Source organism: Trachypithecus francoisi, unplaced genomic scaffold (assembly GCF_009764315.1).
Source record: "Trachypithecus francoisi isolate TF-2019V2 unplaced genomic scaffold, Tfra_2.0 Lachesis_group13, whole genome shotgun sequence".
Classification (NCBI taxonomy): Eukaryota; Metazoa; Chordata; class Mammalia; order Primates; family Cercopithecidae; genus Trachypithecus; species Trachypithecus francoisi.
Genome location: NW_022681458.1, coordinates 38,061,933 through 38,078,687, shown reverse-complemented (window position 1 = coordinate 38,078,687; position 16,755 = coordinate 38,061,933). Strand labels below are relative to the sequence as shown.

Below are 16,755 nucleotides of genomic sequence, written 5' to 3'. Positions count from 1 at the left end.
GTCTTGGCTTTCTGGGGCCCTGGGCGCCGCCCTAGCCTCTCTGTCGCCCGCCTCCAGGCCAACCTGCCCGCTGCGGGCCGCAGGGGGCGGGCCTGAGGGGAGGGCTCGGGATCCCTCCGGGGCTTCGGCGCGGGGACCGCACCCGGAGTCACGTGACTCCCCACGGGGCCAGCGCTGAGAGCTACGCGGGCTGCGCCGCTACCCCTCAGGCGCCTGGCCAGGCGGGCTCTAGCTGCTGAGGAAAAACCCGCGCCTCCGCGGGCCGGCCTCACCTTGCCAGGCACCCTGCGCCACTCTCCAAGGCGGCTCTCAAGTACTTTGGGCGGCTTTTTGGCAATAACTCCGCCAAACCCAAATTTGATTTCCCGGTGTGTCAGAGAGGAGACTCCTGGGCGCGCCACTCCTTTCTCCTTTCTTGAGGATTCTGCCAGCACTTGTGTCTTCCTCCTTTCCTTCTGTCCATCGATCTATCCTGACTGGAATCCAAAGTGCTCGAGGTCCAGGTCTTGCTCCTCTGAGGGGCTCCGGGGCAAATGCTTCTCTCGGGGAGAGCGCCGCGCTGCCCGTTCGGGTGCGAGCTTGCCTCGGCCCTGCCGTCTCTCCGAGCCTCCTGTCCTCCTCTCTCCACTAGCCTCTGTCCCCCAGAGAGGGAGGGTCTGAAAACAAAAGCGTTGATGGCTGAGGACCGTCTTTAAAACCTGTTCTACGCACTTTGGGAGGCTGAGGCAGGCGGATCACGAGGTCAGGATATCGAGACCATCCTGGCCAACATGGTTACACACCGTCTCTACTAAAAATACAAACATTCGCCGGGTGTGGTGGCGGGCGCCTGTAATCCCAGCTACTCAGGAGGCTGAGGCAGGAGGATCCCTTGAACCTGGGAGGCTGAGATTTTGGTGAGCCGAGATTGCACCACTGTACTCCAGCCTGGTGACAGTGAGATTCCGTCTCAAAAACAACAACAACAACAACAGCAACAACACTTGTTCTGCAAAGCAAGGTGGTGGTTTTACAGTGAAAGTTGAAAAGTAGCTGAACTGCTGGAATTGATCATACACCTTCTTAAATGTTCTTTTCCGAGCAGGTAAATGGATTAGACTGGAATCTTGCAACTACACAATCAGGGACTTCCTGAAATCTTATTTTCTGAGAAACTAAACAATTTCAGTGGTTCTTGAATTTTTGGTGATTTTAAAATGATACTCCTCTTTGATCAGCTCATAGAAGCACACTGTTTATTCTTGGCACTAGATATGTGCCAGATACGGTTCCATGTGCTGGGAATCCAGCCATGAACAAACCGGATAGAAAATTCTTGACTCTTGGAATTTACTTCCTAGAGAAGAGGAACAGACAATAAAAACAAATAATATAGGATTGTACGTAGAAATAAAGTTGGGGATAGGTAGATTGTTATTTTAAAGTAGGATAGCCGGGAGCTAAGGAGACATTTCAGCAGAGAGTCGAAGAAGGTGAAGGTGCAAGCCATTCAGGTATCTGAGAAAGAGCATTCCAGGTCGAGAGAGCAGCAAATACAAACCCTCAGAGGGAGACCCGCCTGGTGTGTTCCTGGAAAGCAAGGGGACCAGTGTGGTTAGAATGTAGTAAATGAGGAAGAGACCAGAAGAGAGAGTGTCAGAAAGATGGGGGTGAAGGACAAATTTTAAATGACTTGTAAGGCTAAGCTTTTTTTTAATGGACTTTTGCTATGTGCCACTGGAGGATTTCAGCCATTTGAAATTGGATAGAATTAAAATTTAATTTTATTAGATAAATTTTAAAAGAATCATTCTGTTTGCCAAGTCATGAATAGACTTGGGTCTCCAGGTAAGGATGGAAGCAAGCCGAGTAATTAGGAGGATATTATCATTTCAGCTTGGATCATGTTAGTAGTGGCAGAGATAATGAGAACTGGTCAATTGTGAAGATAGTGCCAATGGGCTTTCCCAGTGGATTGGATGTGAAATGTGAAAGAGAGGCATCAAGGAAAACACCAGTTATTTTTAGCCTGGTGTCTGGAAGGATGGATTAATTCCAGGGAAGATCAACGGTTTTGTTGTTGTTGGTTTTGTTTTGGTGGGAGGTAGTGGGGATTTATAGAGATTAGGAGTTGGTTTTGGGTAGGCTAGGTTTGAGATGCCTGTTAGACATCCAAGTGGAGATGTTGAGGAGTAACTGAATATATGTCTTGAGTTTATGAGAAAAGTCTGGGCTGAAGATACACATTTGGGAGCTATCAATGTATAGACGGTATTTAAAGCGAGGAGAACTGGTTGCCATCTCCCAGACAATTTAGATACAGGAGAGAAGAGGTCCCAGGGACCTTGCCGTGGATTCTCCAATGTTAATGGTTGAGGAGAGAAACAAGAGCCAGCAAAGGAGACTGAGAAGGAGCAGCCACATAAGTAGAAGGAAGCCAGATGTTTTAAGCAGAAAAGCAGAAGAGGATAATCAGCTAAGTCAAATGCTGCAAATATGTCAAGTAAGTTAAGGCCTAAGAATTTAGTAACATTGGTAATCGTTTTTTTGTTTTGTTTCGTTTAAGAGACAGAGTCTCTCTCTTGCCCAGGCTGGAGTACAGTGGTACCATCATAGCACATTGTAACCTCAAACTCCTGGCTCCAAGGGATCCTCCCACCTTAGCCTCTCAAGTTGCTGGGACTACATGCGCATGCCACCACACCTGGCTAATTTTTAAATTTTTTATTTTTTGATACAAAGTCTTGCTCTGTCGCCCAGGCTGGAGTGCAGTGGCATGATCTCTGCTTACTGCAGCCTCTGCCTCCCAGGTTCAAGCGATTCTCCTTCCTCAGCCTCCCAAGTAGCTGGGACTGTAGGCACACACCACCATGTCCAGCTAATTTTTTTATTTTTAGTAGAGACAAGATTTCACTATGTTGGCCAGGCTGGTCTCGAACTCCTGACCTCAAGTGATCTGCCCACGTTGGCCTCCCAAAGCACTGGGATTACAAGCATGAGCCACCGCACCCAATCTGATTTTTAAATTTTTTATAGAAATGGGGTCCCACTATGTTGCCCAGGCTGGTCTTGAACTTCTGGGCTGAAGTGATCCTCCTGCCTCAGTCTTCCAAAGATCCAGGATTACAGGCATGAGCCACTGCAACATTTATAATCTTAAGAAGAGTGGTTTCATGTAATTGGGGTGATAAACCTAAATGGGTGGATTCAGAGATATCAAGTATAGATAGCTTTTTAGAGTTTTGCAGTAAAGGGTGCTGGTAACTAGAGAGGGAAGTGAGGTGATGAAACTCTTAAGGTAAGAGAAATTACATTATGCTGATGAGGGCTGTCAAGTCATGAAGGAGAAGCTGATGATGTAAGAAGCTTATGGCCAGCACAGTGACTCAGGCCTATAATCCCAGCACTCTGGGAGGCTGAGGTGGGAGGATTGCTTGAACTCAGGAGTTTGAGACTAGACTGAGCATTATAGTAAGACCCTGTCTCTAAAAAGATAAATAAGTACATAAATAAATTAGGCATGGTGGTGAGTATCTGTGATCCCTGGTCCCAGCTACTTGGGAGGCTGAAGCAGGAGGATCGCTGGAGCCTGGGAGATCGAGGCTACAGTGAGCCAAGATGGCGCCATTGCACTCCAGACTGGGTGACAGAGTAAGACTATGTCTCAAAAAAAAAAAAAAAAGCTTAGGTTCCATGGTCTATTACTATAATCACTCCTTTGCATATACCTTCAACTCCTTTGCCCTGTATCCTTTGTCATAATCATCTAGCAAACCCTAATTGTGATTAAATCCAACGCTCTGTCAATTCCGCCCCTGAACCCACACAGCTGGGGGAAAAAAAAAAAAAAAAAACACGGAAAAGAACACAGCCGTACTGACTCGTCTCATTTTAAATTCATGAACCTTAAGTGGGGTGTCTGGAAATCACCTGGTGTATTCAGTCTCCAAATCTTCCAGATAACTTTTCATTCCTTCCCTGTCTTCAAATCTTCTGTCTTCACCAATAACTGATAATTTCTTTTTTGTTTTTTTGAGGCGGAGTCTTACTCTGTCACCCAGGCTGGAGTGCAATGGTGTAGTCTTGGCTCACTGCAGCCTCCACCTTCCGGGTTCGAGCGATTCTCCCACCTCATCCTCCTGAGTAGCTGGGACTACAGGCGCGTGCCACCACACCTGGCTAATTTTTGTATTTTTAGTAGAGATGGGGTTTCACTATGTTGGCCAGGCTGGTCTTGAACTCCTGACCTTGTGATCTGCTCTCGCCTCCCTCCCTCCTTCCCTCCCTCCCTTCCTCCCTTCCTTCCTTCCTTCTTTCCCTCCCTCCCCCACCTCCCTCCCTCCCTCCCTGCTTGCTTGCTTTCTCTCTCTCTCTCTCCCTCCCCCTCCCTCCTTCCCTCTCTCTTTCTTTCTGTCTCTCTCCTTTTCCTTTCCTGTCCTGTCCTTTCCTTTCCTTTCTTTTTTTTTTTGACAGAGTCTCGCTCTGTCTCCCAGGCTGGAGTGCAGTGATATGATCTCCACTCACTGCAACCTCCGCCTCCTGGGCTCAAGAGATTCTCTGCCTCTGCCTCCTGAGTAGCTGCGATTACAGCGCCCACCATCATGCCCTGCTAATTTTTGTATTTTTAATAGAGACAGGGTTTCAACATGTGTGCCAGGCTGGTTTTGAACTTCTGACCTCAAGTGATCCACCCACCTCGGCCTCCCTAAGTGCTGGGATTACAGGCATGAGCCATTGCTCCTGGCCTCTTTTTTTGAGACAGGGTCTCACTCTGTGCAATGATGTGACCTTGGCTTACTGCATCCTCCACCTCCCAGGCTCAAGTGATCCTTCTGCCTCAGTCTCCTGAGTAGCTAGGACTACAGCACTAACCACTGCACCTGGTGAATTTTTTGTACTTTTTAGACAGGGTTTCGCCACGTTGCCCAAGCTGGTCTCAAACTCCTGGACTCAAATGATCATCCTGCCTTGGCCTCACAAAGTACTGGGATTACCGATGCAAACCACCACACCTGGCCTATTTCATTGAAAAAATAAAACCAATCTGGAGATAATTTCCACACCACCCTGCCTATCTGCCTAAATGTGTGCGCTTATATTCCACATTCTCTCCTATTACTATGAACTGGCTATGCTCCCAATTAAATGTCCCCCCCATCTCTTCACTCCTGTACTAGATCTCCTACCTTCCCACCCACTCAAGAAAATGGGTCTGGGCCGGGCGCGGTGGCTCAAGCCTGTAATCCCAGCACTTTGGGAGGCCGAGACGGGCGGATCACGAGGTCAGGAGATCGAGACCATCCTGGCTAATACGGTGAAACCCCGTCTCTACTAAAAATACAAAAACTAGCCGGGCGAGGTGGCGGGCGCCTGTAGTCCCAGCTACTTGGGAGGCTGAGGCAGGAGAATGGCGGAAACCCAGGAGGCGGAGCTTGCAGTGAGCTGAGATCTGGCCACTGCACTCCAGTCCGGGCGACAGAGCGAGACTCCGCCTCAAAAAAAAAAAAAAAAAAAAAAAAAAAGAAAATGGGTCTGGCACAGCAGTTTTTGTTTCCTTTTTTTTTTTTTTTTTTGAGACAGAGTCTTACTCTGTCACCCAGGCTGAAATGCAGTGGTGCAATCACAGCTCACTGCAACCTCCGCCTCCCAGGTTCAAGCGATTCTCATGCCTCAGCCTCCTGAGTAGCTGGGACTACAGGAGTGTGCCACCATGCCCAGCTAATTTTTGTATTTTTAGTTCAGACGGGCTTGCCATGTTTGTCAGGCTGGTCTTGAACTCCTGACCTCAAGTGATCATCCATCTCAGCCTCTGAAAGTGCTGGGATTACAGGCAGGCCCTGCCAAGCACAGCAATTTTCTTCTGTTTCTTGCATCATCATAATGAAACTCTTAGAATGGACCTTGTTTTTTTTTTTTTTTTTTAAAGGGAAACCAGCTGGGACCATATATAAACTCAGAACAAAGAAAGAAAAATGTACTGGATATGTGTTACTTGATGTAGAGTGTGTATTAAATTCTTTAAACACCTTAGTTTAATTGACACAGAGGAAGAATAATACCCTGAATGAAATCATTCTTTTTTTTTTTTTTTTTTGAGACAGAGTTTTGCTCTGTTGCCCAGGCTGGAGTTCAGTGGCGTGATCTCAGCTCACTGCAAGCTCCACCTCCTGGGTTCACGCCATTCTCCTGCCTCAGCCTCCCAGGTAGCCGGGACTACAGGCGCCCACCACCATGCCCGGCTAATTTTTTGTATTTTTAGTAGAGATGGGGGTTTCACCGTGTTAGCCAGGATGGTCTCGATCTCCTGACCTCGTGATCTGTCTGCCTTGGCCTCCCAAAGTGCTGGGACTGCAGGCGTGAGCCACCGCGCCTGGCCTTTTTTTTTTTTTGAGATGGAGTCTTGCTCTGTTGCCCAGGCTGTAGTGCAGTGGCACGATCTCGGCTCACTGCAACCTCTGCCTCCTGGGTTCAAACAGTTCTCCTGCCTCAGCCTCCCGAGTAGCTGGGACTACAGGTGTGTGCCACCATGCCCAGCCAGTTTTTTATATTCTTAGTAGAGAAGGGGTTTCACTGTTAGCCAGGATGGTCTTGATCTCCTGACTTCGTGATCTGCCCTCTTCAGCTTCCCAAAGTGCTGAAATTACAGGCCTGAGCCACCGCACCCAGCCGAAATCATTCTTAAAAAAAAAAAATTCATTTTAAGTTCAGGGGTACAAGGGCAGGTTTGTTACATAGGTAAACTTGTGTCATGGGAGTTTGTTGTATAGATTATTTCATCACCCAGGTAATTATTAAGCCTGGTACCCATTAGCTGTTTTTCCTGATCCTGTCACCTTCTGAAAGGCCCCAGCATATATTGTTCCCCTCTATGTGTCCATGTGTTCTCATCATTTAGCTCCCACTTCTAAGTGAGAACATATAGTATTTGGTTTTCTGTACCTGTATTAGTTTGCTAAAGAAAATGGCCTCCATCTCCATCTGTATCCCTGCAAAGGACATGGAAATCATTCTTTTCCATGCAAAGAATCCCTTTTTTTGTATTTTAATATGGAAATGATTTCTTAGATTCAACTTAATTGGAAAGCCATTATTTAAGGTCCTGCAGATGTCTTGGTGAAACACATCTTACTTATGGGTTATATGATAATTCATTATTATAAACTTTTTTTTTTTTAAGGCTTTCAGACAAGCTGCAGGAATTCCGGGGATTACTCCAACTGAAGAAAAGTGAGTAATTATTTTCCTGGAATTCAGTAGAGTTAATTCTTCATTATTGATACCAAGACTAAACCATATTTTTAGCCAATCATGGTAGCTCTTGCCAGCTACTGAGGAGGTTGAGGTGGAAGATCGCTTGAGGCCAGGAGTTTAATGCTGCAGTGAGCTATGATTGTGCCACTGCACTCTAGCCTAGGTGACAGAGCCAGACTATGTTTCTAAAAAATAAATAAATAAATAAAAAGAAAACTAAGGTTATTTTGTGGTAGGACTAGGCAGACAGATGGAATAGAGTAGGTAGTTCAGAAGACAAACCAAAATGATAAACCCTATTTTTAGATTACTCATCTTATTCAATTCAGTTCCTTTGACTGCCCTACATTTACCTTGGCATGTAACTTAAACTTTGTTAACAGAAAGGAGAGTCGTGTAAATGAAAACATTTCATTGCTTTCACTTCCCCTTGCCAGAGAAAGCTGAAAAGAAGATTAAGATAGAAGGAAAGAAGGAAAGGGTTGCCATAGCTGATCTGATGATTTTCACCAGCTGATGATGTCCGTTGTCATCTCAGAATTAGGTGCTGGGAAAGTGGGATAGTTTTCAGTATCTAAGTCAGATGTTCCTCTGGAGCTTTCTTATTTGGTTTGAAGTGTTAAGAATTCTTAAAATATCAGACAAATCCATATCTAAATATAACTATAGAAATATAGCAAGAAGGCAAATATAATTGAGTTTTGGATTTTGGACTAATTTGAATTTCATGAACCTTTGTTCTCATTTATTGACAGTTAATTCAGAGTCATCTGTTGTTTTTCTGATTTTTCCAATTTAAATTGATGATTTTGTCAAATGTTGCTCTTTTGCCAGAGATGGTAATCTTCCAGATATTGTGAATAGTGGAAGTTTGCACGAGTTCCTGGTTAATTTGCATGAGAGATATGGGCCTGTGGTCTCCTTCTGGTTTGGCAGGCGCCTTGTGGTTAGTTTGGGCACTGTTGATGTACTGAAGCAGCATATCAATCCCAATAAGACATGTAAGTTTAATTTTCTTTCTAATTACCTGATCCTTACCTTTTAAGAATGAATGTTTAGCCCAGGCACAGTGGCTTATGCCTGTAATCCCAACACTTTGGGAGGCCGAGGCGGGTGGATCACTTGAGGCCAGGAGTTCGAGACCAGCCTGGCCAACATGGTGAAACCCCTTCTCTACTAAAAATATAAACACTAATCGGGTGTGGTGGCACACGCTTGTAATCCCAGCTACTTGGGAGGCTGAGGCATGAGAATCTCTTGAACCCAGGAGGCGGAGGCTGCAGTGAGCCAAGATTGTGCCACTGTACTCCAGCCTGGGTGACAGAGTGAGACTGTGTCTCAAAAAAAAAATAAAAAAAGAATGAATGTTTATAAATAAAGAACTGTATATATACATTGTTCTTGGATAGGAATAGCCAACATTTTTTGAATGCTTTGTACTATGTGCTAGGCACTGTGCTGAAGTCCTATTAACTCATTTAAGATAGTATTTTAAGTAATTATATTTTTCCTTAATTTATAAGCATATATGATAAAATCTCAGTGTAAATTCCAACAGGATTTTTTTGGGACCCTGAAAAAATAGTTCCAAGGTGTATCTGGAAGAGTAAATGTACATAAGCAGCCAGGAAACAATCCTTAAAAGAGTATTAATGGGCTGGGCATGGTGGCTCATGCCTGTAGTCTCAGCACTTTGGGAGGCCGAGGCAGATGGATCATGAGGTCAGGAGATTGAGACTATCCTGGCCAACATGGTAAAACCCTGTCTCTACTAAAAATACAAAATTAGTCAAGCATGGTGGTGTGTGCCTGTAGTCCCAGCTACTCGTGAGGCTGAGGCAAGATAATTGCTTGAACCCAGGAGGTGGAGGTTGCAGTGAGCTGAGATTGTGCCACTGCACTCCAGCCTGGGCAATAGAGTAAGACTCTATCTTCCCAAAAAAAGAATATTGATGAGGGAAATACTTGTACCATCAGTTAGTATAGAGTATTATAAAGCTAGATTAATTTAAAGAACCTTGTACTGGCCAGGCACAGTGGCTCATACCTGTAATCCCAATGCTTTAGGAGGCCAAGGTGGGATGATCACTTGAGCCCAGGAGTTCAAGACTAGTCTGGGCAACATAGTGAGACCCCATCTCTACAAAAAATACAAAAATTAGCCAGATGCGATACATCTGTCTGTAGACCTGCTACTTGAAGGCTGAGGTGGGAGGATTGCTTGAGTTCAAGAGATTGAGGCTTCAGTGAGCCGAGGTTGCGCCACTTTACTTCAGCCAGCAGCCAGGGGACAGGGCAAGAACCTATCTCTTAAAAAAAAAGAATCTCCTGCCGGGCGTGATGGCTCCTGCCTGTAATCCCAGCACGTTGGGAGGCCAAGGCAGGCAGATCACCTGAAGTCAGGATTTCGAGACCAGCCTAGCCAACATGGTGAAACCCTGTCTCTACTAAAAATACAAAATTAGTCAGCATGGTGGTGTGTGCCTGTAGTCCCAGCTACTCGTGAGGCTGAGGCAAGATAATTGCTTGAACCCAGGAGGTGGAGGTTGCAGTGAGCTGAGATTGTGCCACTGCACTCCAGCCTGGGCAATAGAGTAAGACTCTATCTTCCCAAAAAAAGAATATTGATGAGGGAAATACTTGTACCATCAGTTAGTATAGAGTATTATAAAGCTAGATTAATTTAAAGAACCTTGTACTGGCCAGGCACAGTGGCTCATACCTGTAATCCCAATGCTTTAGGAGGCCAAGGTGGGATGATCACTTGAGCCCAGGAGTTCAAGACTAGTCTGGGCAACATAGTGAGACCCCATCTCTACAAAAAATACAAAAATTAGCCAGATGCGATACATCTGTCTGTAGACCTGCTACTTGGAAGGCTGAGGTGGGAGGATTGCTTGAGTTCAAGAGATTGAGGCTTCAGTGAGCCGAGGTTGCGCCACTTTACTTCAGCCAGGCAGCCAGGGGACAGGGCAAGAACCTATCTCTTAAAAAAAAAGAATCTCCTGGCCGGGCGTGATGGCTCCTGCCTGTAATCCCAGCACGTTGGGAGGCCAAGGCAGGCAGATCACCTGAAGTCAGGATTTCGAGACCAGCCTAGCCAACATGGTGAAACCCTGTCTCTACTAAAAATACAAAAATTAGCCAGGCCTGGTAATGTGCGCCTGTAATCCCAGCTACTTGGGAGACTGAAGCAGGATAATCTCTTGAACCCGGGAGGCAGAGGTTGCAGTGAGCTGAGATCACACCACTGCACTCCAGCCTGGGTGACAGAGAGAGACTCCATCTCAAAAAAAAAAAAGACTCTCATGCTGTGGTCAGGCTAGGCAAACAGATGTAAAAGAGTGGAGAGTTCAGAAGACAAACCAAATATATATGATAAAGATAGTATTTTATGACAAAAGGGAAAAGTAATAAATGGTTTGGGGAATATGGGTTAGCTATTTGTAAAAAATAAATCTCAATCCCTGCCTTATTCTATTCCTCGCCCCCCGCCCTTTGCCCAGGCTAGAGCACAGCAGTGCTATCATAGCTCACTGTATAACCTACAACTCCTGGGCTCAAGCAGTCCTCCCACCTCAGCCTCCTGAGTAGGTGGGACTATAGGCATGCATCACCATGCCTGACTAATTTATTTACTTTTTAGTGGAGATGAGGTCTCACTACATTGCCCAGGCTGGCCTCCAACTCCTAAACTCAAGTGATTCTCCCACCTCTGCCCTCCAAAATGCTGGGATTATAGGTGTGAGCCACTTCACCTGGCCTCTGCCTTATTTCTTATATCAAAATAAATTCTAGATGATTAAAATATCAGGTCATAAAGGTAATACAAGAAAACATGGTTAAATATTAAATTTTTTCTCTTTGGTTGGAGATAATGTAGATAAACCTCTTCTTAAAATGGTACAAGATCTAGGAGCTGTAAGACACAAGTTAGATAAATCTGTCCACATAAAAATGAAAAATTTTAGTACAGTAACAAATACCTTGAATGGATGTGGTAGCACATACCTGTAGTCCCAGCTACTCAGGAACCTGAGGTGGGAAGATCGCTTGAACCCAAGAGTTGAAGACCAGTCTGGGAGACACGCTGAGACTGTCTCTAACTTAAAAAACAAAGTCAAAATCACCTTGAGAAAGGAAGAGAGAGAGATAGTAAAATGTTGGCCACACATTGCTACACCTGATGTGTAGTAATTGATTACCATATTTTTGTTAAATAAAAAGGCACCATGACAAAGTTTAAAAGAGAAATGGAAAAGTAATTTACCACCAATATGTTAAATATATATAGTACTTAAAAACTAATAAGAAAAAATAGGCCAGGTGTGGTAGCTTATGCCTGTAATCCCAGCACTTTGGGAGACTAAGATAGGCAGATCACCTGAGGTCAGGAGTTTGAGACCAGCCTGGCCAACATGGTGAAACCGCATCTCTACCAAAAATACAAAAATTAGCTGACCATGGTGGCAGATACCTGTAATCCCAGCTACTCGAGAGGCTGAGGCAGGAAAATCGCTTGAACCTGTGAGGTGGAGGTTGCAGTGAGCCAAGATCGTGCCATTGCTCTCCAACCTGCATGACAGATGGAGACTCCATCTCAAAAAAGAAAATGCCCTTTTAGAAAAATGGGGAAAAACAAGGTTATTAAGAAAGGAGTAAACATATTTAAAGATTTCAGCCTCACTAATATTCAGTTGGGTACAGATAAAAATGAGAAATTGGCCGGGTGCGGTGGCTCAAGCCTGTAATCCCAGCACTTTGGGAGGCCGAGGCGGGTGGATCATGAGGTCAGGATATCGAGACAACGGTGAAACCCCGTCTCTACTGAAAATACAAAAAAATTAGCCGAGCGTGTTGGTGGGCGCCTGTAGTCCCAGCTACTGGGGAGGCTGAGGCAGGAGAATGGCGTGAACCTGGGAGGCGGAGCTTGCAGCGAGCGGAGATAGCGCCACTGCGCTCCAGCCTGGGCGACAGAGCGAGACTCCGTCTCAAAAAAAAAAGAGAAATTTTACTTATCTCCCTAGAAGAGATGAAGAATACTGGCAGAATGCATTGTCGATGAGGGAATGGGGAGTCACATGGTGTACATGTGCTATACAGCTCTCTGAAGAAAACAGTAACCATTGACAGTAACCATTGACCTAACAATGATACCTTAAGAAGTTGGTACATAAATTGATAATCACAGATATGAGAAAATATTTATATTGTTTATTAAAAAAATTTGAAGCAACCTAAATATCACTGGCTGAATAAATGAATACTTTCAGGCCTGAATATGATGATGTAGACTGGTTTTGTCAGATACTTATATAGCAATTATAATATCTCAGCACTATTCCAAGCCCTTTACAAATATTAACTCATTTAATTCTTCAGAACAACTTCATGAAGAAGGTATTACGGTTATCCCTTTTTTGCAGAAGAGAAACCTGAGGCACAGAGAGGTTAAGTTACTTGCCTAAGGTCACAGCTAATTAGTGATGGAGCTAGGACTTGAAGTCAGGCAGTCTGGTTCAAGATTGTGCTTTTGTAGAACAAGGATCTCTGAGGAAGAAAAAAAAAGATTGTGCTTTTAATTACTAGGCTTTATACAATAAGAAAAGATGGCTCTGTTGGGGAATATAATGAGGAAAACCAGAATGGTCTCTCCTCCTATGGAGTTTCTAGGCTAATGTTGGAGAGTGAGGGAAGTATGTAAACATCCAAATTATCACACTAATGAACTGAGAGAAGTGCTCTGAAAGAGGGGAATGTAGTTCTTTGTGAAATCTGACAGATTTTTCTGTCTTTCTCTCTGTTAAGAAATGTTAACAGCTGTGAAAAATGTCTAAAATATTAACAGTATCTCTGATGCATTTTGCTGTCTTTTCTGTATTGTTTGAATTGTTTTTACAATGACAGTGTATCTTTGTATGCATGTGAAAACAAGTCATTAAAGAAAGAATTGGAGAAAATAAATTTTTGAATTCAGCTAAATAATTTTACTGTAATACTTGATAACCACAAACCACAAACTTAGTAGCCATTTTGTTTTAAAATCAGGGGAATGTGCTTTTTTTAAAAAAAATTTGAAGACATTATAATTATGTAGGTAGAAAATTTATGTCAGCATTGATGACTTAACAGTGGAATTCCCAGTCAGGATATTGTGTTCTTGCCAATTTTCACCGACTCTTAAATTGTTCGTATTTTAAAAACAGTCTGCCAGGTACAGCAGCTCATTCCTGTAATCCCAGCACTTTGGGAGGCTGAGGCAGGCGGATCACTTGAGGTCAGAAGTTCGAGACCAGCCTGACTAACGTGTTGAAACCCCATCTCTACTAAAAGTACAAAATTAGCCAGGAGTGTTGGCACACGCCTATAATCCTAGCTACTTGGGAGCCTGAGGCAGGAGAATTGCTTGAACCTGGGAGGCAGAGGTTGCAGTGAGCTGAGATCACGACATTGCACTCCAGCCTAGGCAAGAAGAGTGAAATTCTGTCTAAAAAAAAAGAATAATACAAAATAAAAATAGTTAAGGGAATTATGAAAAACAGTTGCCATGCTTTCAGCCATAATTCTTTACCTCCCTGATCTCTTGTTCTCTTACAGGGTATCTTTTTGAGCGATTATTTTGATACAGAAATATTTAATTTGTCTGTTTCAGCGGACCCTTTTGAAACCATGCTGAAGTCATTATTAAGGTATCAATCCGGTGGTGGCAATGTGAGTGAAAAACACATGAGGAAAAAATTGTGTGAAAATGGTGTGACTAATTCTCTGAAGAGTAATTTTGCCCTCCTCCTAAAGGTAAGGTGATAAGTAATTTGGTCTAGTGTTCTACCACATAAATAATAGTTTTTTTTTTTTTTTTGAGTATTGATATGTAGTGTGTTTGCTACTCTTTTCTTTCCTGTCTCTCTAAATTAATTTTATTCTCCTGAAATTAAAAACAACAATAACAAAACACACAACACACAAAAGAAAACAAAAATCTTAACATCCAGACTCACTGTATAAGTTGGAATGATGAGAGTAGAGAGCACCTGAAGTTTTCTGTATGTATGTGTATATACATATATATACACACGCGTATACACGTATATATACACATGCATATACACATATATACACACACGTATACACGTATACACACACGCATATACACATATATATACACACACGTGTATATGTATACACCCACGTGTGTATACACAAAATATATACGTATATATACACACGTGTATATGTATATATTTTATTGTTGTTGTTGAGACAGAGTCTCGCTCTGTCACCCAGGCTGGAGTGCAGTGGTGTGATCTTGGCTCACTGCAACCTCCGCCTCCCAGGTTCAAGCAATTCTCGTGCCTCAGCTTCCCTAGTAGCTGGGATTACAGGTGTACACCACCATGCCTGGCTAATTTTTGTGTTTTTAGTAGAGGCAGGGTTTCACCATGTTGGCCAGGTTGGTCTTGAACTCCTGACCTCAAGTGATCTACCCACCTCTGCCTCCCAAAGTGCTCCATGATAGGAGTTTTCAGATGCTGCTTGGTGTAATGTAATGGGGAGCCGAGCAAGAAGACACGAGGCAGATGAGAACTGAGGTAGCCTTTATTGGGCTTGTGGGGAGGTTCACCGGTCCACTAGGAGGAGGGCTGAGGAAGTCACGCTCGGGGCGGGTATGGGGGAGGGGGGCCTTTTATAGGGAGAGGTAGGCGGGGTTTGTAGGTTTCGGTTTTCCTGAGTTAGGTTTCGATTTCTGAGGAATGACGTGTCCAGGAGCTTGCGCAGAGCAGGGGTTTTTTGGCGGGTGCGGGCTTTTTCGCGGGCTGAGAGCCTTAGCAGGAAGTGAAGGGCGGGAAGTCCTAACAAAGGGCCTGCGGGAAGACCTAACAAAGGGCCTGCCATGCCAGGTGATACCACCATGTTGGGTCTAGATTCCTGCCTAACGCTTGGCTTTGGAGAGTTCCTTATTCCCACTACAACTCTGAGCTGTAGGGCAGCTCCTATTAGCCGTATGCAGATCACCACTAGTCTTAGTCGGCCCCACACTTTCTTGGAGCACACAGTCCACGGTAAGAGATCTGTGACTCCCCACTTCGCAGCTGATGAGCCTAATTAGGCCCCTCCATTCACACACTTTCACACACTTCCCCACTCCTAGCTCCTGTGTTCGTAGTTGGGGTGGTGAGAGTGGCCACCCAGTTTCCCAGTTGGGGTGGCGAGCCACTCTTGTCACCTCCAGTTTCTTAGTCGGGGTGGCAAGCCACTCTCATCACTTCCAGTTTCCTTTTCGTAACTGACTTAGTGAGCCACTCTCGAGTCCTGTGTTGGTTCAGGTGTGAGCCACTCTTGTCGCCCCGAGCCCCTCTGGGTCAGACTATTCGGCACACCCCAGGAGGTGATCAGGCTCCTCTTTTGTCCCCATGGGTCCTGCCTTGGGCCCCAAAGCCTTACTGTGGTGACTGAAGCGTGCTGTTTCTGAAATCGTCCTGTAGCCCTTCCTTAGGTTCTGCTGTGCTGCTGAGTAGGGGTGCCAGGTCAGGGGAGAGCTGATCTCCCCTATGGGCTGAAGTTCTCCCGGCAGGGCCTGGGGTCACAGGTCTCCCCTGGCCCAGGGCTCCAGCCCCCAGAGGCAAAGGAGACAGTAAACCTGCCATCTCGGGTCCCTTCGTGGTCACCAAAAATGTTGCAGGGAACTGAGGACCAGAGAGACTGATATGGAGAACAGGAGGATTGTTTATTTTAAGGTACGCACCGGCTCAGTAGATTCCCATCCAAAAAACTGAACATTGAACAAAGGCAGAGCGAGGTTTTTATAAGCGGACTTACAGAAGCAAAAAAAAAGCAGTTAATCATACAGTGACAGGTCACGTAATCTATAGCATAACATAACTTGTGTCCTTGCATAGCTGGTGACCTTGTAGCTGCGTTGAAAGAAAAACAAGAACTGGCTAAATACAGACGTTTGTAATACATAATCATGCTTAAGAAGCCAGGGAAAGGAGTAACAGTAAAAAAAAATGGTCTCTTTCTCTTTTTTTTCTTCCTTTAACCTTGCTCCAAATGGGGGTGGTGGTGTCTGGAGCCTTTTCTTTTGGCCTTGGCTTTCCAGACAGTGCTATCTCATAACTGTCCTTGAAGTGAGCTTGCTGGGCAGAGAAAAACTTGTGCTTTGCTTTTCTTTTCCTTTTCTTTTTCCTTTCCCTTTCCCTTTCCCTTTCCCTTTCCCTTTCCCTTTCCCTTCCTTTCCCTTCCTTTCCCTTCCCGTCCCCCCCTCCCCTCCCCTCCCTTCCTTTCCTTTTCTTTCTTTTCAGACAGTCTCACTCTGACACCCAGGCTGGAATGTAGTGGCGTGATCTCGGCTCACTGCAACCTCCACCTCCTGGGTTCAAGCAGTTCTCTGCCTCAGCCTCCCGAGTAGCTGGGAATACAGGCACCTGCCTCCATGCCTAGCTCATTTTTTGTATTGTTAGTAGAGACGAGGTTTCACCATCTTGGCCAGGCTGGTCTTGAACTCCTGACCTTGTGATCCACCAC

The 16,755-nt window shown here is 44.9% G+C and overlaps 1 protein-coding gene across 4 annotated transcripts in view; it reads left to right on the top strand.

The window, feature by feature from the left end:
• The window catches only part of LOC117094629 (cytochrome P450 20A1), a 59,264-nt gene that overhangs the window by 713 nt on the left and 41,796 nt on the right, over positions 1–16,755 (top strand). For 2 of the 4 annotated variants that reach the window (XM_033230658.1, XM_033230657.1), the window contains exons 2-3: positions 7,157–7,206; positions 13,883–14,025. Coding sequence is in view for 3 of the 4 variants with exons in the window: in XM_033230657.1 (XP_033086548.1) it covers positions 13,900–14,025 (126 nt within the window). In the remaining variant the exon portion in view is untranslated. Of the gene's footprint in view, positions 1–45; positions 2,483–7,156; positions 7,207–8,064; positions 8,232–13,882; positions 14,026–16,755 lie in introns of those variants that run through there. The other 2 variants (XM_033230655.1, XM_033230656.1) reach the window with 2 other exon arrangements.